This window comes from Eumetopias jubatus, unplaced genomic scaffold, assembly GCF_037043125.1.
Source record: "Eumetopias jubatus isolate StellerSeaLion01/CBP00866 unplaced genomic scaffold, mEumJub1_p1.0 scaffold_16, whole genome shotgun sequence".
NCBI lineage: Eukaryota > Metazoa > Chordata > Mammalia > Carnivora > Otariidae > Eumetopias > Eumetopias jubatus.
The window spans coordinates 68,485,854-68,508,599 of record NW_028274822.1 but is presented as its reverse complement, the minus strand read 5'-3'; the positions used below and the strand labels follow the sequence as shown (position 1 = coordinate 68,508,599).

General features: G+C 41.2%; 1 protein-coding gene across 1 annotated transcript in view; it reads left to right on the top strand.

Annotated features, from left to right (window-relative positions):
• LOC114201500 (sodium/glucose cotransporter 1-like) overlaps nucleotides 1-22,746 on the top strand; it is a 65,680-nt gene that overhangs the window by 25,880 nt on the left and 17,054 nt on the right. Inside the window, 7 exon segments of the mRNA XM_088019404.1 lie at nucleotides 1,130-1,234; nucleotides 2,876-2,981; nucleotides 4,016-4,096; nucleotides 8,555-8,778; nucleotides 15,193-15,322; nucleotides 17,803-17,916; nucleotides 19,404-19,554. Coding sequence (XP_087875530.1) covers nucleotides 1,130-1,234; nucleotides 2,876-2,981; nucleotides 4,016-4,096; nucleotides 8,555-8,778; nucleotides 15,193-15,322; nucleotides 17,803-17,916; nucleotides 19,404-19,554 — 911 coding nt within the window.

The window sequence follows — 22,746 nt, the reverse complement described above, 5'->3', positions numbered from 1 at the left end:
GAATTCTTAATCTCAGGAAACAAACTGAGTGTTGCTGAGTGGTGGGGGGTGGAAGGGATGGGGTGGCTGGGTGATAGACATTGGGTAGGGTATGTGCTATGGTGAGCACTGTGAATTGTGCAAGACTGTTGAATCACAGATCTGTACTTCTGAAACAAATAATGCAATATATGTTAAGAAAAACAAAGTAGAAGAAGATAGGGGAAGAATGAAGGGGAGTAAGTCAGAGGGGGAGACGAACCATTAGAGACGATGGACTCTGAAAAACAAAGGGTTCCAGAGGCGAGGGGGGTGGGGGGATGAGTTAGCCTGGTGATGGGTATTAAAGAGGGCACATTCTGCATGGAGCACTGGGTGTTATGCACAAACAAAAGAACACTACATCAAAAACTAATGATGTGGACGCCTGGGTGGCTCAGTTGGTTGGGCGACTGCCTTCGGCTCAGGTCATGATCCTGGAGTCCCGGGATCGAGTCCCGCATCGGGCTCCCTGCTCGGCAGGGAGTCTGCTTCTCCCTCTGACCCTCTTCCCTCTCGTGCTCTCTATCTCTCATTCTCTCTCTCTCAAATAAATAAATAAAATCTTTAAAAAAAAAAAACTAATGATGTAATGTATGGTGATTAACATAACAATAAAGAATTATTTTTTTAAAAAGTGAACAGAATTGTTGGGGACAGCCAGCACGTGCACGAGAGCAGGGGCACAGAGGACCAGGTCCAAGAGCTGTTGAGTCAAGTTCTGTCTCTCCTGAGCACTTGTTACATTTGTAGTATGTGATGAGGCATTTGATTTTGCTCTGCGGATTATTTCATAAAAGTGATTTGTCATCATTAGACCTGTTCAGTTAGCTGGATTTCCTTCTGCATTCAGGAGATTACACAGAAAGCTTGGTTCCAGGCTTCTTGAAGACAGTACTATTGCTTCTCCTTTCTTATTCCCCCCATCCTAACAAGTGCCATGCAGTGTGAAGCCAGAGTGGATGACCCTGCCGCATCTTATATTCCTGGGCTGCTCCTACCATCAGCTATGTCTCGGTGACGACCAGCATATTGTGAGCAAGGCGCATCCTTGTGGGTCTGCCTCTTCTGGCACTCTGCCTGGTGGCGACTTCTCTTGTTGCTTGTACAGGTGATGACGATGCCAGAATATTTGAGGAAGAGGTTTGGTGGCTTTCAGATCCAGTGCCTCCTCGCTATTCTGTACTTATTCCTCTATATCTTCAATAAGATCTCGGTGAGTTGTGTAAAAGCCAGCCCAAGAAATGAAACAAAAGTAAACAAAAATTCAGTGGCCAGGACAGTACTAGATTGGTCTCAGCAGTTCACTCTGGGGCCCCATAAGTTACTTATGGCCTCTGCTGTGTAAGCAAGAGGAGAGAAAAAATAGCTTAATAATACTTGCAAAAAATAAAGGCAGAGGCGTCTTATTTTGTCCCAAGCCTAGGTTATAGGTCCCTCCTTTGTATTTCTAGAGAACCTTGGGCTTACCTGTGTCATGTCATTAGGTGATGTCACTCCTCTGCTTAAAACAGTCCAGGAGTTTTCCACCACCGTTACTAGAAAACCTAAGCCCCTTGTTATGATCTGTAAGGATGTCCTGTTCTTGTCCCTGCTCTCGGCCTTGTCTCCTAGTCTCCTCCCTTGTTCTCACCAGGCTCTGGCCACACTGCCTGCCTTATTGTTTCTCAAACCCAGCAAGGTTATTCCCTTTTGAAGCCCTTAACACTTGCCCTACATTGTGTCTGGAATGTTCTTCCCCCAGATTTTTCAAATATCACCTCCTTGGAGAGGCCTTCCATGAGTGTGTCCAGTCAATCTCTACTCCATTACTGGGTTTTTATTTTCTTTGTAATACTTGCTACCATGTGAGAGTAATTTATCCATTTCCTTGCTTATTATCTGTCTCCTCCACTTCAGTGCAAGCTTCTGGAGGCCCAGGGCCTTGCCTGGCTTGTTCACTACATTACCCACTGTGCTGAGAAAATGATTAGCACTTAAGGTACTAGATACATGTTTTGGAGTTTTGTTTTGTTTTGTTTTGTTTTGTTTAGTGACCGAATGAGTGTCGCTTACCACACTCTGCATAGAAATTGCCTATTTAGTCTCTGTCACTAAATATAAGGTCCCTGAGGACAGCAGTTGAGTCTTAGTAACTCTTGTGTCTTCTGAACCCTGTTGAGTATCTACTATGTTGGTGCTCAGTAAACATTTGGTGAATAAATGGATAGATGAATGTTGGGAGGATCTCTGCCCATTGTATCCCTAGTTTGGAGACCACAATAACAAAGTAAGAGATGAGCCAGTTATATGATGTGCATGTGCTTTAAAATCAGTGCCAGCTAAGCCAAGGACCCACAAATCTGTCCTGTAGGCCAATCAGCCTAGTGTTCTCCTCTGTACAGTCCTTGAGCTAAGAATGGTTTTTTACAGTTTTAAATGGTTGTGAAAAACAGGGACAGTATGTGGCCTGCAAAGCCTACAGTATTTACCATCTGGTCTTTTAGAGAAAAAGCTTGCCAGCCCCTGATGGATGAGCTGTCCCCTTTGCTGTTTCCCAATGGCAGAACTGTAGGAACGGCTCTCTCTGGGCATACTCCCTGCTCCAAATCTCCAGGGAGGAAGAGGCTAAGTTTTGTCTGAACTGAATTAATTGGATTAACCCAAGCCCTAAAGGTGCTGACCTTGCTGAACTCATGGGGTACAAGCCTTTTTGCCCAACAGAACTTGGGGAGACCTCAGCCCTTGTCCATTAGTGACGGAGTGGATGTGCTAACCATAGACCACCTCCTGCAGATGGCTTCTAGGGTCTTTATGATACTGCTGTTGAATGAGCTGGAAATGAAAATGCAGCCTGTTGCCTTTGTACTCATTTCAGGTGGAGATCTGTACTGGTGCCATGTTCATGAGACTGGTTTTGGGGTTAGATGTCTACCTGGCCACCATAGTCTGGCTGACAATTACTGGCATTTATACCATCACAGGTGAGGTTACTGTAACCACACACATATTTATATTGACACAAAAGCTCTCCTTCTTATAGTGGAGTGCTAGTAGACATTGAGGCAGGGGGTCTCCAGCTTTTGCATTTTCTCTAAGTCTGTAGATCACATTGCTAGGCCCCAGGGGGTGGAACAGTGAAAATAATTGTGGTGGGGTGCCTAAGTGGTGTCCTACCTCTAGAAATCAGGTCAGGCCTGTGGGGGCTTTCCATGGGCACTGGCAAGGAGGGAAGTGATCATGTTTGGGGCAGGCCATGGCCTGACACTATAGGCTGCCAGGTAATGGAGTAGAAACGGAAAGGGAATGAGGGAGAGGCAGCAGCTACAGGCATCCTGGTAACCTGGTCAGGCCATCAGATGGGATCTTTTATATAGGAGGTTCTGTCCCAGAGTCTCTGCCTAGGTTTTGAGAGTGGGAGCTCTCATCAATTGTTTTTTCCAGCCACAATGCAAATCTTGGATGCTGGTGAGTGTCCCTGGTAGTTCACCACTGTCTGAGGGGGGAGAAACAGAGTGGGGAATGGAATACACTCTGTCAGTGGCTGTCAATGCCCAGGGGAGTGGAAGCTGGGGGTCTTTTCCCAGGGGACATTTGGTAATGTCTGGAGACATTTTTAGTTTTCACAACTGGGGGCGTTCTACTGGCATCTAGCAGGTAGAAGCCAGGGATGCTACTAACCGTTGCTTCCAAACGGAGATTTTGTGATTAAAGATGTAATTTTTCTTTAGGAAAACCATCAGCTTTTCATCCATCCAAAAAAGGGGAAGTAAAGGGAAATTGGGACATAGAAGGGCAAGATAAGAATCCAACAAAAGATCGTGAGGGATATTAAAGAGAGAAAACAGGATGTACAAAGATTAAACATTGTATTGTAAGACCTACAGACTTAAAGGTACAAAAGGTGTGAATGGAGCAATCTGGGAGGAAGCAAGGATGTAGAATAGGGACACAGAAGTGACTTTCAGCAGAGAGTCTCAAATGTGGCTTTTGTTTCTTTTTTCTCCTACCTATTCAGGTGGTTTTGCAGCTGTGGTTTATACTGATACCTTGCATGCTGTTGTTATGGTTCTGGGATCACTCTTGTTAATGGGCTTTGGTAAGTCAATCTTGGAAGACTGGGCACCATGAGTGGAATCTTTGAATCTGATTGTTGCTGAGGGCCACTCCAGCACCTTCATCTCACAGATGAGGAGACTGAAGCCCTCAGAACCCAAGAGCATTGTCTCAGATCACCCAAAAAGTTGGGAATGGGCAGTGGGGGGGAACTTCTGCTCACTTCAGAAGACAGAAGAGTCCAGTGCTTTGGGACAGTGTCAAGTGGCCCACCCCAGACACCCCCACCTCTGTGCCTCTGTCCATGCTCTTCCTCTCTAGTTAGAAACCCCTCTCCTCTTCATCCATGTGGTTAAATCCACCCATCAAGGTCAACAGAAGATCCACCTACCCCCCAAAGGTGTGATTCTATGATTATTCCATCTACATGTCTTTTTTCTGTGGACAGAAAAAAGTCCTGTGGAATCACATCACTACCACATACCACTTAATATTTTTGTGATACATATCTTGGTTCATTGATTGTGTCACATAAGAAATTATACCTCCTAGCTCCGAAACTTCTTAAGAACCAAAACCATTGTATCGTGCACATAATGTGCAGTCTGAGGCACATGGTAGGTGCTTATTAAGTAGTAAGAATGAAAATTATAGCTAATATGAGTCAAGTATCAGGTACTACTAGATAGCCATTTATCCATATTGCCTCATTTAATCACCACAGCCACCATGATGCATAACTGCTATCGTTATCCCCATTTTACTGATGAGAAAACTGAGTTATTCAGTTAAGTAACTTGCTCATGAGACACACCAAGAGCAGAACTCATAGCTGGGTCTCTAAACACCAAAGCCGAGTATGTCAACTAATATATTACAGTATCTGTAATGGCAGGTGCACTTGCCTTAAAATGGAAGTTTCCTTCCACTAGCTAAGATAATGACCTTAGTGAAGTTGGTATTAGACCCTGCTCCATGGGTCAGATATTGACATAAATCTAGAAGGAAAAAGTTTTGGCTCAGGTATTATTGAAATGGTGTGTGAATACAGTTGAAGGACTATGGCTCCGTAGAGCATTTTGTTGAACCCCATTAAATGAGAAATGATAGAATCAGAGTCTCACAATCCTCAGTTTAGTAAGCATTAGTGTGCCATCAGGGGTACTCAATGCTTTATTGCTGGAACACAGAATACATGTCAGGCATGAGCCAAGGAATTTTTTAATAAGCTGGGAAGCAACGACTAATTTGAGTGACAAAACTCTCTAAACTGTAAAACACACTAAGCCATTGTGTTTAATTGTGTACTATTATTAAATATTACCATTTTTTAAACCTACCGAGTTCACCCCAATAGTTGAAAATGACATCCAATTAAACTTGAAGAGCAGGTGGAATATTCTATTGATGTTAGCAATTGTATCTCTAAATAATTATATATTCTTTACTGTTATAGACTGAATGCTTGTCTCCCCCTGCCAAAAATTCATATGTTGATATCCTAACTCTCAATTGTGATGGGAGGTGAGACCTTTGGGAATTGATTAGGTCTTGAGGGCAGAGCACTCATGAATGGCATTAGTACTCTTATAAAAGAGGCCCCAAAGAACCCCCTCACTTTTTCCACCATTTGTGGACACATTAAGAAGATGGCCATCTGTGAGCAAAGAAGGAGATCCTCACTAGACACCCAATCAGCCAGCACTCGGTCTCAGACGTCCTAGCCTCCAGAACTGTGGGAAGTAAATATTCGTAGTTTATAAGTCACCCAATCTATGACATTTTGTTATAGCAGCCCAAACAGACTGACATTTTCTGAGCAATGTAATGGGATTTTTAAAATTGGGGCATTCATGTTAGTTCTTTTGGTAAGTAAGCAATTTTAAAGTAGTAGAATAATTGTTTTTCTTTTAAAAATATGTAAGAATTTATACATCCAAATGAGTGTTGTTCAAACTAGTCACCATAAAACCCCATGTATATACAACTGCAATTTTTAGTTTTTAACTAATACACACACAGGTAAACAAAACAAAAGGTACCCGGTGAAATACTCATTGCCCTCAGTTTCTCAGTTCAGCTCCCCAGAGACAACCAGTATTCTAGTTTTGTGCATATCCTTCCAGAGATATCCTTCATATATACAATCATTGTTTTATCTATGAAATGGATACATAGGTAGAATCACAAAATTTTGTGGCCTGCTTTTCCACCACTGGTACTATATCTGGGGCAAATTTCTATGTCTGTGAATAGAGATCTACTACATCTTTTTGGTTTTGTATTTGTAATAAACTTTATTGAAAAGTACCCAAGTCAAAGTTGTAGCTAGATGAAATATCACAAAGTGAACACACTCTGGTAACCAGCATCCAGGTCAAGAATTAACTTTTTGGTTCCTTGCTTTCCAAACTTAGTTTTTGTTTCTTTTTCTTGCCTTATTACACAGGCCTGTGTATTCAACACACTGTTGAAAAGAAGCAGAGACAACAGGCATCCTTGTCTCATTCCCAATTTAGAGGGAAAGCTTTGGATATTTTACCATTAAATAAATTATTTGCTGTCAATTTTTTGTAGATACTCTTTGCCAGACTAACAAGTTCTCTTCTGTTCCTAGTTTGCTACAATTGTTTATCATGAACAGGTTTTGAATTGTAGCAAGTGTTTTTTCCACTTCTACTGAGAATATTATATTATTTTTCTCCCCTATTCTGTTAACACAGTGAATTGTTTTGAATGTTAACTTAATCTTGCCTTCTTGGAATAAACCCAGCTTATTGAGGCATACCCCAAATTCCTCTCTAAAGTGGCTGTATTAACTTTTGTTCTCAGCAATATATGTGAGAATATGTGTTCCCTAGCCTTTCATGGTTGTTCATGATGTTTAAGACTTTTTAAAAATTTGCCAAATAGGTGAAGAAGAAAAAATATATCATTCTTGTTTTAATTGGAAGTTCCCAGATACTGGTGAGGTTGAACATCATTTCATATACTTAGTGGCCATTTGTAGTTCCTCTTTCGTGAATTACCTGTTTGTATTCTCTACCATATTTCTTCTGAGTAGTTTCCCTTGGCTGTCAGTGTATAGGAGTTCTTTATACATGACACAAATTTCTTCTTTTAGTCTAATTTTTAACTTGATTTCAGTCATATAAATTTTAAATTTTGAGATCAAATTTATCAACCTTCCTTTTCTTTTTTGTATCTTGTATAAGATACTCCCTAACTCATAAAGATACTCTTTTTTCTAATAACTTTGTACTTTTGTATTTTACCTTTTTTTAATCCACATGGAATTCCTTGTAGAAGTGCCATGAGGTATCTTACTGATTTTATGGTCAGTCAGTATTCTTTCATTGACTAGTTTTGATTCCAAATGATTCTGAACGCACTTCAAAACTCAAGTCTGTATCAAAGGAGCATGGTTTAACATGCCAAAATAAAAGGGTTTTTTTTAGTTAAGTAAGTAGAATTATGGGTGTTTTTGTGACTTTTAAAACATATTTTTCTTTAGGGCCCCTGGGTGGCTCAGTCGGTTGAACGGCCAACTCTTGATTTCAGCTCAGGTCATGATCGCAGGGTCCTGGGATCAAGCCCTGTGTCAGGCTCTGGCACTCAGCAGGGAGTCTGCTTAAGGATTCTCTCTCTCCTTCTGACTCCCCAACTCACTCTTTCTCTCTCTCTCTAAAACAAGTAAATCTTTAAAAAATATTTTTTTTCTTTAATGTTAAGCTTGTATAACACTTAGGATATTGAGAGATAAATGCCATAGACTATGAAGAAATTTTCAAGTATGACATTTTAGAAATATTTTGTTGGCACTGTAGGAAAGTGAATATTAATTTGTTTTAATCAAGATTCTTAAGAGAGCTTGTGATAGAACTTTAGTTCAAAACTAGTATAAGCAAATAAGTACCTTCTTGGCTCATGTAAGTAAAAATTCCAAGGGCACACTACCTTCAGTGATGGCTAGATCCAGGGTTCTGAATGAACCAGGTAGACAAGAGAGCTTCAAACTGTTAAACTAGCTTAGAACCCTAAAGAACAGAAGCAGGCATTTTTGGTTCCTTAAGCAGAGGACTCCTGGGGCAGATTCCAGTTAGCCCAGTTTGGGTCTCATATCTATTCCTGACACATCAGTTGTTGCCCATGGGACAGAGAGCATTGGCCAGGCCTGGGGCATGTGCCAGATTGGAATGGTGGACAGTTTGATGGCCCACCTAAGCCACACAGGATGGAATGCAACTGAGAAGAGGGGTTCTGCTACCAGAAGTGGGAGGTGGGGTGTGGGCACACAACCATGATTGTCCACTATACTCATTTCTCTTTGGAAGAGGTGATGTCTTTTCTTAGGCACATATAGTCCTGACTATTTTTCAGTCCATTATGCTTTTTATACTAGGTACATTCAATGAAACTAGGTCTCACTTGGTAATCTTGGGTCTTCAAACATGCATTACTGTATAGTTTAAGGTACTGATAAATTTTACGGTGTTTTAAGCCTTTCAGAAAGTGGGAGGATACCAGGAGCTATTGCATAAATACCCAGACAGTAGTAAGCCAAACCTAACCCATGAAGGAAATTGGACTGCCAAGCCGGAATGTTTTATTCCTCGCCTGGATTTTTTCCATATCTTCCGAGATCCCATCACTGGAGACCTCCCATGGCCTGGAGTCATCTTTGGTGTCTCCACCCTCTCCTTATACTACTGGTGCACTGATCAGGTAACTACACATGGTGCAGCTGAAGTGACTGCATTGGAGGCTGGTGGTCCTCAGTGCATTCCAGGCTTTCCCAGTCTCTACAACAACAGGCAACAGTTGGCCTGTCTGCACTCAGTGATCAGGGGTCCCTTCCAATCTTTATTTATTGCCTAAAGAACTTGATAAATTCCGTTTGAAAGGAATTTCACAGCCCCATCTATAACACATCAACTATTTTCATTTTTTTCTTCTTCTTCACTGTCATTATCTAAAAAGCACAGTCTTTTTGGAATGAAAAATATGTCAGTTCTCCCCAACTGCGTCCATAAATTAAATGCAACCAATCAGTATTTCAGTTGGATTTTTTAAGGACTCAAACTTGTTCTAAAAAAAAAATATGGCTCACTATCGATGGTAGATCATTAAATATACTGTGAAATACATACTTCAATATATGTGCAAAGGCAATAAAGAAATAAAAAGGAAATACAGCTCCACACAGTAATATGGGTGATCTTCAAGCTTTATGCCAAATAAAAGAAGCTAGACACAGATGCCTAGGCACTGCATGATTACATTTTTATAAAGTTTACCACAGGGAGTGCTAACTTATGTCATTTAGGAATACACATTAAGTAGCAAAAAAATTTATAAAGAAAAGCAAGGAAGAAATAAAGTCATGAAAGCAGTCATTTCTGGAGCAAGGGAAGGGGTTGAGATGAAAAAATAAGTCACATGTGGCAGCATTATTTACAATTACCACAAGGTGGGAAACAACCCAGATGTTCACTCATGAATGAATGAATAAATAGAATGTGTGTCCATTCATTGGAATATTATTCAGCCATAAAAAGGAATGAACTACTACACATGCTATAGCTTGAATGGATCTCAAAACATTATTCGGAGTGGAAGAAGCCAGACACAAATGATCATCTATTGTATAATTCCTTTTATACAAAATGTCCAGAGTAGGCAAATCCATAGAGACAGAAATCCAATTAGTGCTTGCCAGGGGCTGGGAGAGGAGAAATGGAGGGGGGCAGCCTAATGAATATGGGTGTTCTTCCGAGGTGATGAAAAAGTTTTGAAACTAGAGAGAAGTGGTGATTGCATAAGATTGGGAATGCACTGAAGGCTACTGAATTCTTTAAAATGGTTATTTATATAGTACATGAATTTCACCTCAATTTAAAAAAAAAAAAAAAAAAGAACCACAGAAAGGCTTCTGGGGTACCTGCAATGTTCCATCTGAATTTGGATAGTTGTTATAGTATATGCTCTTAATGTGCTACAGTATGCTTTCATGTGTTATATAATGATTTAAAAAAAAGATTTAAACATTTTATGGAAGAAGAAAATGCCACAAATCGCTAGCTCAAGTTTGAAACTGAAGAACAAAGGGGGAGAACTTGCCAAACCAGATTTTAAACATCTACAAAGTAGCAGCAATAAAAACAGTTTGAAACACCCAAGAATAGACACACAGACTAGTGGAACAGAATAAAGAGGTCAGGCAGATTCTTGTACTTATAGGAATTTAATATGTATCCAAGGAGGCTTTAGAAATCAATGGGGAGATACATACCTTTTGATGTTGTTAGAAAACCAACTATTAGGAGTAACAGCACTTCACCCCCACCTAACACTTAGTACAAAGTTGGACTTCGGGTGGGTTAAAGACTTAAAAGTGGAAAGTAAAGTTAGATATTTAAGGGAGGATAACAATATTTTTGAGACAGAGTGGGGGGAGTACAAATCATATTGATTTGATCACATTACATATAAGTACCTTTTAATAAAGTACTATAGACAAAATTGACAGATGACAGATTAGAGAAGATTATTAGAAATATTTATTATGAACAAGAGACTAATAGCAAATCCACAAAAAAAAAAGGAGCTCCAGTAGATATGTGGACAAAAGATAATGACAGGCAATTTATAAAAAAAGGAAATTCAAACAAACATAAAACAAGCATATAACCCAGTTATGAGGGAAGTGCAACTTAAAATCACAAGACAACTAACAAAAATTAGAAAGATTGATAATGCCAAGTTTGGAGAGATTGTGGTTGTTTAAGAACCGTCGTGTACTCCTGGTGGAAGTATAGACTGGTGCAATCTATTCTGGAAGGTAATCCAGCAGTATTTGATAAAAGTAAATATACTGTATTCTGAGCTAGCAGTGGTGTTCCTTGCAAGCTACCTAAAATATCCTCATGCAAGTTCATGATGGACTATATATGAGGCACTGATCACAGTGTTGATTGTGCTTGTTACTCCAAAGTGGGTAGATAAAATGGCGGGGTGGGGGGGGCAGTAATACTGTGGAATACTATGCACTCATGGGAGCAATGGACTAGATGATACATAGCAACACTGATAGGTCTTTAAAATGTAGTGAGTGGATGCACAAGAAACAAGATGATATCCAGAGCAGTAGCTCTGGGTTTTTTTTAATTTGTATTCCTGCCCATCTATTTATTATATGTTTAATGATGCTACTTTACCTAGAAGATAAGAAAAATCTTTCCATATTTTTCTTTTCAATTTCTTCTACAGCTTTAAAAGTTGCCCCTGGCCTTCCACATCTGACAGTGGGTAAACTAGATTTCCTGAACTACCTCCCAAAACAAAATTTTCTAGTTATACTGGATAAAATGTAACAAACATCTTTTTATAGTCATAGCAAAGCTTATAAGAAATGAAGAAAATCTCCGGAGACTGAAAAAAAACAAAGAGAACTGAACTCAACAGAGTTAAGCTGGCAGGGACACTGATGGTGCCCTGACAGCATTTACCAAGCCGGATTTCCAAGGCTTAGATTTCACTGGCCAGGTGAGAACAGGAGAAAGGCCTTGGGTTCATGAGTAGTGAATAGTGAAGGCTGTAACCTCAGTGAAAAGATAGACCAGGAAAATATCTGCCCACTAGCAAGGAGAAACAAAATGCCCCAACCTGAGTCCCAGGAGGAGGATAGAAGTCTCCCCTGAAGATTCACAAGGTCAGGTTGGCCTTCCTATACATCTGGGGTTTTAATTTAAAGTTTTAACTTAACCTAATTCCCTGTATGGTCAGGGAAACCCCATGGGAAGAACTGAACATAAACTCATCCAAAATTTGTACATACCAACCTGGCTAGAGTAATGGCGGATTTTCCCTGGAGGGATGCACCCTCAACCGAGGTCTTGCAGGATTCCCATAAATAAATGCCTGCTCAACATGGGTCTCTAAACCAAAAATTAGAAAATATAGAAGAATCAAACCACCTTGAGCAAGAAACAGCAGAATTAGCACCCCCAAATTTCAGAAAATCAAGGTATTAGATACCAAAAACAAACAAACAAAAAGCATGTTTAAAGAAATAAAAGGAACACCTTGGTGGCTCAGTCGGTGAAACATCTGTCTTCGGCTCAGGTCATGATCCCAGGGTCCTGGGATCAAGTCCCATGTTGGGCTCCTTGCTCAGCGGGGATCCTCCTTCTCCCTCTGCCTGCTGTTCTCTCTCCCTCTCTCTCTCTGTCTCTCTCTCTCTATCTCTCTGAAAAATAAATAAATAAAATCTTTTAAAAAATAAAGAAATAAAAACGGAACTGAAATCCTTAACGCCATTCTATCAAAAACAGATATGAAAACTCAAACTTCTAAAAATGAAAACTATGCTCATTGAAATGTGAAACTTAGTAACTGTTAAAATAGCAGATTAAAGGGACGCCTGACTGGCTCGGTGGGAGGAGCACACGACTCTTGATCTCCATCATGAGTCTGAACCCCACATTGGGTGTAGAGATTACTTAAATAAATAAATAAACTTTTAAAAAATAACAGATTAAACACAGCTGAAGGGAAAAAATAGTCATCTGAAAGCAAGAATTGAAGAAATAGCACCAAACTGGAAAGTGTGAAAGAGAAACAAAGTGACACGGAAGAGAGAATCAGGATTAAAATACACCTCATTGGAGTTCTAGAAGAAAAGGAGAGAGAAACAATATTTTAAGAGAAAGTGGCTGAGAATTGTTACAATTGCTGAAAGAGCAGGAAGCATCAGATTCCAGAATCACAGTGAATCAAGCAGAAATAATTTACAAATCCACACAAAGAAATGGAATGAAACCATAATGAAAGTTCAGAACATCAAAGACAAGAAGACTTTGAAAGGCACCTGAGAGGAAAGATTACTGATAAAAAGAAGACAGTTCTGCCAGCAATAAACTTCTCAGCTTCAACAATGTAACCCAGGGGCACCTGGGTGGCTCAGTCGTTAAGCGTCTGCCTTCGGCTCAGGTCATGATCCCAGGGTCCTGGGATCGAGCCCCGCATCGGGCTCCCTGCTCCGCGGGAAGCCTGCTTCTCCCTCTCCCACTCCCCCTGCTTGTGTTCCCTCTCTCGCTGTGTCTCTCTCTGTCAAATAAATAAATATTTAAACTAAACCAAACAAAACAATGTAACCCAAAGGTAGAGGAGTAAAATTTTCAAAGTCATTGAGGAAAATATCACCTCTAAAGTACATGCCCAGCTGAGGTCTTACTCATGACCAAGGGCAAATTCAAGACATAACCTTCCCTAAAGAAGGACTGAAAGATGTACATAAAGAAAAAGGAAATACTCGTGAGCAAGAAGGAATAGTTAGCAAAGATATTAACAGGTACATGGGCAAATGGGCTGAAAAATAATAATTACAAATACAAGAAGTGAAAAACAAGACAAAACTAAAATATTGTACGACCGTTTGGAGTTAAATCTGTCTGTGGAGTCTAAAGTGTTCAGAAGGGTGGGGATGTTGATTTACTTCAGACTCGAAATGGTATCTATGTGAAAATTTTAAGGGTCATTATTAAAAACACAGAAGTAGTCGGGCGCCTGAGGGGCTCAGTCGGTTAAGCGTCCAACTCTTGATTTCAGCTCAGGTCATGATCTCAGGGTCATGAGATCGAGGCCCGCGTTGAGCTCCACACTCAGTGTGGAGTCTGCTTGAGATTCTCTCCCTCCCTCCCCCCTCTGCCCTCCCTTACCTCAACTAAATAAATAAATAAATATTTTTTTAAAAATGCAGAAGTAGAATATATAACTTCTAACTAGTAAAGAAAATGACTTAAGAAAAATTGTTAATTAAAAGAGAGGCAGACAAACTGATGGAAGGAAAATTGTTAACTTTCGCCCACTACCATTTTTAAACAATAATCCTCTCCTTGCCCCACTGTGTAATATATGACAATACGCCACAGTGCGTAGAGCTTTCTACATGGAATGTCCACATTGCCTTCATAATCACCCTTCTCTCAGAACGAGAGTCACATTTCTGCCCTTGCCCTACTCCTCCACTCCCTCCCTTGAGAGACCAATCTCTCTGTGCATGGGACTAAGCAAAGACCAGGAAGTGCAGCCTGGCTGCCCACCCCTACCTGCTCTGCAGAAGCCCAAGTACCCTGAGCCGTTAGCAACAGGATGCCAGTGGACATCTCGAGACACAGCGAGATGTAGCTAGTGCCTGAGGAGAACCACTTTGGGGTTCTTTCTCCTGGTATTAAAATGATGCATTTGAAAAATAAAGAAAACCTGAAGAGAAAAATGACAGTCCTGCCTGTTAATTTCACCAATGCCAGCATGAATCACTACTATGTCGGTTTATTCCTGTGCACTTTTTTCTCGGTGTAGAGTCATGGTGTATATGCTGCTGTTGTATCCTGTATGCCTCTTAGTTACTGTCACACTGTGAGCCCTTTTCCCATTATCTAAATTTTCTTCAGAAACATACTTTTAGTACATACATAATACTGCATTGTTGTGATGCACTGGACCATGTCTTTATGCACTTTCTTAAATGCTTGTCCACCTGCCAGCTATACCTTCTGTTCGGCCTGAGTGCACACTGCTTCTTATGGCAGGAGCACCATGAAATGGGTTGTGAAACATCGCCTAGGAGATTTTGCATTTGAAATGTCTATACTAGTTCATTTCAATTTAGATGAATGAAGTCAGTCCCAGTTCTAAAACCTCTTTATGGGCCAGGGACCCACCTTTGCTTTGATTGATGTCACAAGGATCCTCTTCCTTCTGCCGGGCAGGGGCAGTCTGTGGCCTCTAGGAGGGAGTCTTGTCCTTGCCAGGGGACAGCTTGTAAGCCCTGTGCCTCCGTAATTGGTGTGCAATGCTAACAATGAGGCCAAGGTCACGCACGCCATTCCCGTCCCCTCAGGCAACTGTGCACTGAGCAAAACATGCTCATTGGTCACATGCACCTCCCCTGGCCCTGGATGCCCTGGAGATGCCTGGATGATTGGGGTGAGCAGCTCAGCAAAAACCCACCAGAGGGCACATCCTGCTGCCGCGGCAGGTCACAACTGTCCTGTCGCTGTGCTGAGGTAGCCCAGGCTTGATGCACTCTGCTAGAGCCATCACCCCCTCCCTCACCCATCTGTGTTTCCTTGGCAGATTTTTGTCCAGCGATGCCTGGCAGGGAAGAACATGTCTCACGTGAAAGGCGTCTGCGTCCTTTGTGGGTGTCTGAAGCTGCTGCCCATGTTCAGCATAGTGAGGCTGGGAATGATCAGCTGTGTCTTGTTCCCGGGGAAATCCTTAATTCTGATGTGTTCACACTGATCAACTTCTCTTTTCTTAAGAGAGACCTAGAGAGTATTTGGGGTCATCAGGCCTCCCACACTATGGGGATTGAGATGCCCCAGATTGCTTTCTAGGGAGCTAAAGGGTTTAGATTAAGAGTGCAGCCAAAAAGAAGTCTGGCAGAGACCATGGATGTATGTGGCAAGAGAGAAATTCCATGAGAGAAGTTCAGATAGGGAAGAGCCGACCAATGTTCCATGCAGCCAGAGCCCAGTCTCTGCCAGGGCTTGGAGGCACAATCTGCAGGAAGGCTCACTTGCTCCCCTTGAATTGTGTGCACCAGCACGGCACACACACCTGTGTGCTAGGCATTGTGCTGGGGACCTGACAGATGCTGTCACTGCTCACTCAGACCTTGAGGTGGGCTTTTGTAGCCTCAGTGAACAGATGAGGAATGTCAGAGGGGGAGCTCAGTGTAAACCCCCAAAGTGGGTCTGACTCAGGCCCATGTTCTTTCCATGAAATGCTAGCAAAACATCTGTTTCCCTTAAGGAGCTATCATAACTCTGTGGATATATCTCATTCCCATTTCAACCTAGTTTTACTAGCTCTACTGTCTCTCAGGGTATCTGGTTTGTTGATTCATTAAACCGACATGGAGCACTGTTTCTGGTAGGTGCATCCACTGGGACAAAGCAGGTGGCTTCCATGGGAGTCTTCTGCTGCTGAACTTTGACAAGGCCAAACAAAATGTAAAACACTGGTTACTGCTAAGTAATATGTGTAGGAGACATCTCTCAGTCTAATTCATCCTTCAGTCAGCCTCAAGACATGCCTCTTTTTTTTAATCCTAACTCCCTTCCAGCTTTTAACAGAGAGAAAGGCTTTGTTTCAACATTCCCAGATTTGGTCTTTGGCTTCCAGGTGGCATTTTAGGGTCTCATAGGTGGTACCTCCTCATAGGTTAGGAAATATGCTATTGTGCTCTCTAGGACCCCCAGAGTGCCCTGGGCTTTGCAGACCTGCCTCCCCACCCCACCCTACCCCACTCCACAGCACGGATCGCCCTACTCACTGAGGAAGGAGACCCAACAGAATCACATGTATCTTGGACTCTAGAGAGGAAGCTGCTAAGAGAGGGGCGAAAGAGTGGGGAATGGCCTCTCTCTCTAGCTAGAGTGGGTTTCAAGAACCCAGACTCTCTCCAGCCTTCTGACCAAGGGGTGAACAGAGTTGATGGAATGCACTGGTGGGGAGCCCTTAGGGTGAGAAGAACATGGAACCACTTGTCTCTAACCCTCAGAAATGGCCAGACTCACATATCCATTTGCACATGCCAGGTGTATAAAGCCAGAAAGCCACTTATCACGGAAGCTTGGCACCTGTCCATGTTCCTGGAAGAGTATGCTTTTCCAATAACCCAAATGCTCTTGGCCCTAGATTCTGGGTCTCTCCCCTGGCCAGAGCTAGGGGCCAGACACTGCCAACTGCCAAGGTGTGATTCTCAAAATCTGGTTTTCCATGTAGGCCACTGTATTATTTGGGGTTCTTGGTTGAACCTGATGTGTACCTTTTTAGCTCCTCTTCCTTCAGAGCTAGTGTTACCCTCAGGCCATCTGGTGGCAAGGTGGTTGCCAGCAGCACCAGGCCTCTATCCCACAAGCTCAACAACTCCCACCAAGTGTTTCCTTCCCCAGATGTTCCAGCAAAAATCCCAGATGAGTCTTAGTGAACTCACTTGAGGGATAGGGACCGGTCATTGTGGCCAAGGAGAAGGAATTTCCAGAGTGGCCAGGCCTGGTCCCTGGGCCCTTCTTACACTACCCCAAGTGTCACAGAGGTTCTGTTACCCAAAGTAGGAGGCAAGGAGAGTGGGCAGATATAAATGGATGCAGCTGCCCCTGAGTTTTTAGTCTTCCTCAAAATGTTTGGTAACCAGTGCTTAAGCTGGAGAACTGTCCCCAGTCAAATAGCTTGCTCTACCCATAAACCAGGGCAATATCCTGCTTCTTCGTCATCTAAGTTGATTTGTCATTTTGGGTTTTTTTTCTCAGATGGTAACTTCATATCCCTAATTTAAGCTCCTGAAGGACATATCACATTGACTCCCTTTACATCACTTTGTCCAGAATTTCTTCCCAAATACTCTGAAATAACACCCCTATGAAGGCTAAGCAAGTAAGGTTATGGTTTGCTCATGCATTAATAGGGGATGAATAATCTGTCTGCTTTCCTGATACCCAGCGGCGGTCCCTGAAAGGCTTGTCCAGGTCACATTGATGTGCTTGGGGTCAAGCAGTAAATTGGTAGAAGCACTGATTCATCTGGCTCCTAGGCGCCTAATTCCCAGCCCCATGAATTGGAGCAGTCACCAGTAGATCCAGAATCTGACAGCCACACAGGATTGCCTACTTTGCTTCCCTTTCCCTCCACTCAGAATTTAGAGCTCTAAGCCTGACATTGGTATGACTGTGGTCTCTCTTACAGATAAAGTGGCATGTGTTGTACTTTCAATATGTGAGAAGTACTGTGGCATCAGAACTGGGTGCAGCTCCATCGCCTACCCTGTGCTAGTGTTAGAGCTGCTGCCCAAAGGTAAGAGATGGACCTCCCACGATCTGTGTCCCCATTGGAGCCTGTGCCCTCAGTCTTTAAGTGGATGGTTAGGAGCAAAGGAGCTGAGGGTGGCTTATCTACCAGGCAGCTCATCTTTCTGGGTAGAAATGTTGGCTGTGCAGTAGGGGGGATATCAGTGATGTAAAGGGAGTCTCGCTTGCCCTAAGGGAAGGAGCCGGGCCTCCTCCCTCTTCATTGCTCACACACGCACACGAGGTGCACATGCTCTCACACAGCCTGTGCCCACTTTTTTCAGAACAATTTGCATTGCTCACTTCCCTGGCTTAGCTTGTGCCTTTGTGCATTCATTCCACAGGAGGGCCCCACTCTGTGCTAGACACGGTCCTAAGCCATGAGAATGCATTGATGAGCAAGACCTAGTCCCATTCTCAGAGAGCTCATGTCCAGTGCGGGGCTAGAGAGATGGGCAGCTCACCACCAGGGAGATGGCTTTCACTGCAGATCAACAGTGAGCCCATGCATTCATCTCAGCTGTTTCCCCAAATCCCAGAGAAAAGGCCAAATAAATAGTACCATTTTTTTTTAAATCCCGCATTAACTCTGAAGATCAATAGGAGCTGTAGAGATCAAAGTTGAGACATTTCCATAAAAATCCAGTAGAGATGGGAATCTGACCCAAGGAAATCCCCACGGTTCAGAAAGGAAGTGTCCATGTTCTGCAGCTCAGCCTGTCCTCGAGCACCCAGGGCTTTGAGTGAGGTAGGCTGCAGGGCACTTGAAAGGAAGTAGATGCAAGGACACCAGCCTTTGCCTGGCCAAGTAGCCCACTGAATACAGTGTGGGCCTTGCTGCGGTGGGCCTCCAGCTCGGGCCCCAGTCTCCCTCTACCCTCAGGCTCAACCATCAATACACAGAACTCGCTCTGTGGAGCAAAGTCTCTGCAGTATGGCAGCCTTTCAGGTGAAAATACTAGATTGTTATGTTTATAGTTCACACTTCATGAGTGCTTGCTCTCTGTTAAGCATTATGTTAACCCATCTGCTTAATTTATCTTAATCTTAATAACAGCCCTGTGTGGGAGGTACCTTTATGCCCACTTTACAGATGAGGACACTGAGGCACAAGGAGTCACATCCCTTGCCTCCGTTCCAAACCTTCTCTGAACTTCTGTCTTCTCGTCTGTACAAGTGGGGACAGCAGGGGTGCCCATCTCACAGGGCTGTAGGGAGGATCCTACAGGCTAATGCCTAAGGAAATAATCCAGCACAAAGTAACCACTCAAGAGATATCAGCTGTCCTTACTACATGACGACACAGCAGGAAACTAGTAAGTCTCATCAAGAAGCAAAGACAAATGTAATGCTTTAATCTGTCTTAGATGGAATTGCCACTCCAAATAAAATTTGAATGTTTTGTAGTATATAGAAAAGTGCCTTAGGAGGCCTAAGGCAACTCCTGGCATAGCCAGAGAGCTGGAGGTCCAGAAAATGTCCCTTCTCTTCCAGGCATACGAGGCTTGATGCTGTCCGCACTATAGGCCTCTCTCATGTCCTCCCTGACTTCTGTTTTCAACTGTGCCAGCGCCCTGTTCACAATGGACATCTATAACCAGATTCGGCCTCTGGCCACTGAAAAGGAGCTCATGGTAACAGGAAGGTGAAGGACTCCTCTAACCGCACTAGTTAACTGCTGTCAATGAAAACAATGCCCACCAAAGGGATTATGTGAAAAATTTAGGCTATCATACTGTATATAGAATTATCTTGTTTAAATACAGTATGGTTGTACTTTTTTCCCCACAGTTCTACAATGAAGATGTGTTGTTTTTATAATCACAGAGAAATGTGTTTCCATTTGGGAAAAAAAATAAGTAATAATCACAATGATTTTAAAAATGCTAGCATAGTTTAATGTACCCCCCAAAATAGTCCTTGCAGGGAAATTTACATAATTATTTCATTGTCTCATTTAGTCCTCATCACAACCTTTAAAGGTAAGTTTCACTGTTCTTATTCTCAATGTGGGGGAAGTTGTTCAGAGGAGGAAATTGGTCTACCTGAGATCACATAGTATAAGTAGGAGAACGTGTCCATGTCAGGGCCATGCTGTTAACCATGATGCCACATGGCACCATGCTAGCATGGGGTGGGGGGTGTATATGTATAAAACACGGTTCCTGGCTTTATTCCATAGGGTTTCACATTGGCTGCCCACAGACCACATCTGGCACACACACATTTAACTTGGCCTACATTATATCTGAGATACTTCTTTTATCTCACATCAAGGTGCATATTGTTCATTTATTTAATCTGTCTAACCACTGCATTTGAGTTTGTTTTTACATGTGATTAGCACTCCAAAGTTTAAAATCATTTTTCTGAGAAATTTAAGAAACAGATACCAGTTTTATTTAAATTTTATAACATGGGGAGAAAAAAAGAAGACTTAAATTCATTTTATGAGACTCAAGAAATTTATGCAGCCAAGCCTAACAAAAATAGCACCAAAAATCACAACTAAAGACTAATCTCACTTTTATATACCAATGCAAAAATTGTAAATAAGATATTAGACACAGATCTAACAATATATTAGAAGAATGTTAAAAGAATGATATCGCATTACCAATTGGGACTTTCTTCCAGAAATATAAGATTGTTCAATATTAGGAAATGTAGTAATATAATTCACATATTAATAATCAAGAATAAATCATGTGTATTTATTCTCAGATGATAAAAAAGTATTTGGTAAAATAGGTAACTTTCAACATGATAAAACATGTCTAGATCATCCTAAAAGCCAACATCATGCCTAATGAAGTAACTAGAAAGGAAGAGGCAAGAATGCCCTCCCTTACCACTATGTTTATACTAATAATATATATAAGAAAATCAACAGGTGAAGTTAGCTGACGAGGACTTTAAAATAACCATGACTGGGTGCCTGGGTAGCTCAGTTGTTAAGCGTCTGCCTTCAGCTCAGGTCATGATCCCGGAATCCCAGGATTGAGTCCCATGTCAGGCTCCCTGCTCAGCAGGGAGTCTGCTTCTCTCTCGGACCCTACCCCCTCTTGGGCTCTCTCTCTCACTCTCTCTCTCTCTCAAATAAATAAAATCTTTTAAAAAATAAATAAATAAAAATAATAAATAAAATAACCATGACTAACATATACAAGAAAATAGAAGGGAAAGTATACAAAACAGATGAAAAACTTGAGAATTTTGCCAGATAATTAAAATTTATAAAAATGAACAGGTTTTTCTAGAATTGAAAAGTAAATAATCTGAAATTAACTCAATGGTTGGGTTAACAACTGATTGGATATAGCAGACGACATGATTAATGGGTTGGCACTGGATCGAATGACAATATCAAAACCGAAACACACACACAGAAAGAAGATATACATGGAATGCAATCAGAATAATAATATATATGACATCGGAATCACAGAAAGAGAGGAACAATTTGGGTAGAAGCAATTTTGAAAAGATAATGGCCAAGAATTTTCCAAAACTGATGGCTAGTTATTCAGAGATTCAACAAGTTCCACAAATTATGAGTAGGATAAGTAAAAAGGAAACCATATCTGAACTACATTATAGTGAAACTGCTGAAAATTGAAAATAAAGAGAAAATCTGTGGAGCAGTGAGAGGAAAAGAAATCACACTACCTTCAAGAGAGCACTGAAGAGACTGATAGCAGAATTCCCAACAGAAACTATAAAAGCCAGAAGACAATGGAATGACACCTTCAAGGGCTATGGGAAAAAAAACCTGCCAATGTAGAATCCAATACCCATCAAAAATATTCTCCAAAATGAAAATGAAGTAATATATTTTCAGATAAACACAAGTTGTGAAAATTTATTACATTAGATTTTCAGTGTAAGAAATACCAAAGGGAGTTCTTCCAGCTGAAGGAAGATAATCCAGATAAAAGAATTGAACTTCAGAGAAGAATGAAGAGCACCAGAAAGAGTAAATATGTGGGAAATATAAATGCATATTAGCTGTTGAAAACATCAAAAGGAAAAAATGTCTATGGAATTTATAACATATGGAAGCAAAATGTAGTAACAAGAATAGCAGAGAAAATGAGCAGAGGCTAAATGGAACTTAAATATTCTCAGGTTCTAGAATTATTTGGGATGTGGTAAAAAATAAAACTTGTACCAGACTATGATATAACAAGGGTGCATGTAATCTGATCTCTAGACTAAGCAATAAAAGAATAGTTCAAGAATGTTTAACTGACAATTTGTTTAAAGGAAAATATGAAATAACTCATAAAATATTTGATTAGCCCCCAAGAAATCAAAATGATTAAAAGAATAAAAGAACATAAAAGGTAGGCCAAATAAAAAAAAAAACAAATAATAGGATGGCATATATAAACCCAATTATATCAGTAATTTCATGAAAAGTAAGTAGACTAAACACCTGAGTTAAAATGTTGAGATTATCAGACTATTAAAAAAAAAAACTATATCCTGCTTAGAAGAGACACCTTTTCTCCAGTTTTATTGAGATGTAATTGACATATAATATTGTATTAAGTTTAAGCTGTATAACATAATACTTTGGTATATGCATATATTGTGAAATGATCACCACAATACGTTTAGTTAATATGCATCACCACACACAGTTACAAACTTTTTTTCTGGTGATGAGAATTTTTTAAATCCACCATCTTAGCAACTTCCAAATATACAGTACATTGTTGCTAACTATAATCATCATTCTGTATGTTACATCCCCAGAAGTTATTTTTCTTAAAATTGGAAGCTTGTACCTCTTAACCTCCTTTATCCATATCCTCTCCACCTCTGCAGCATC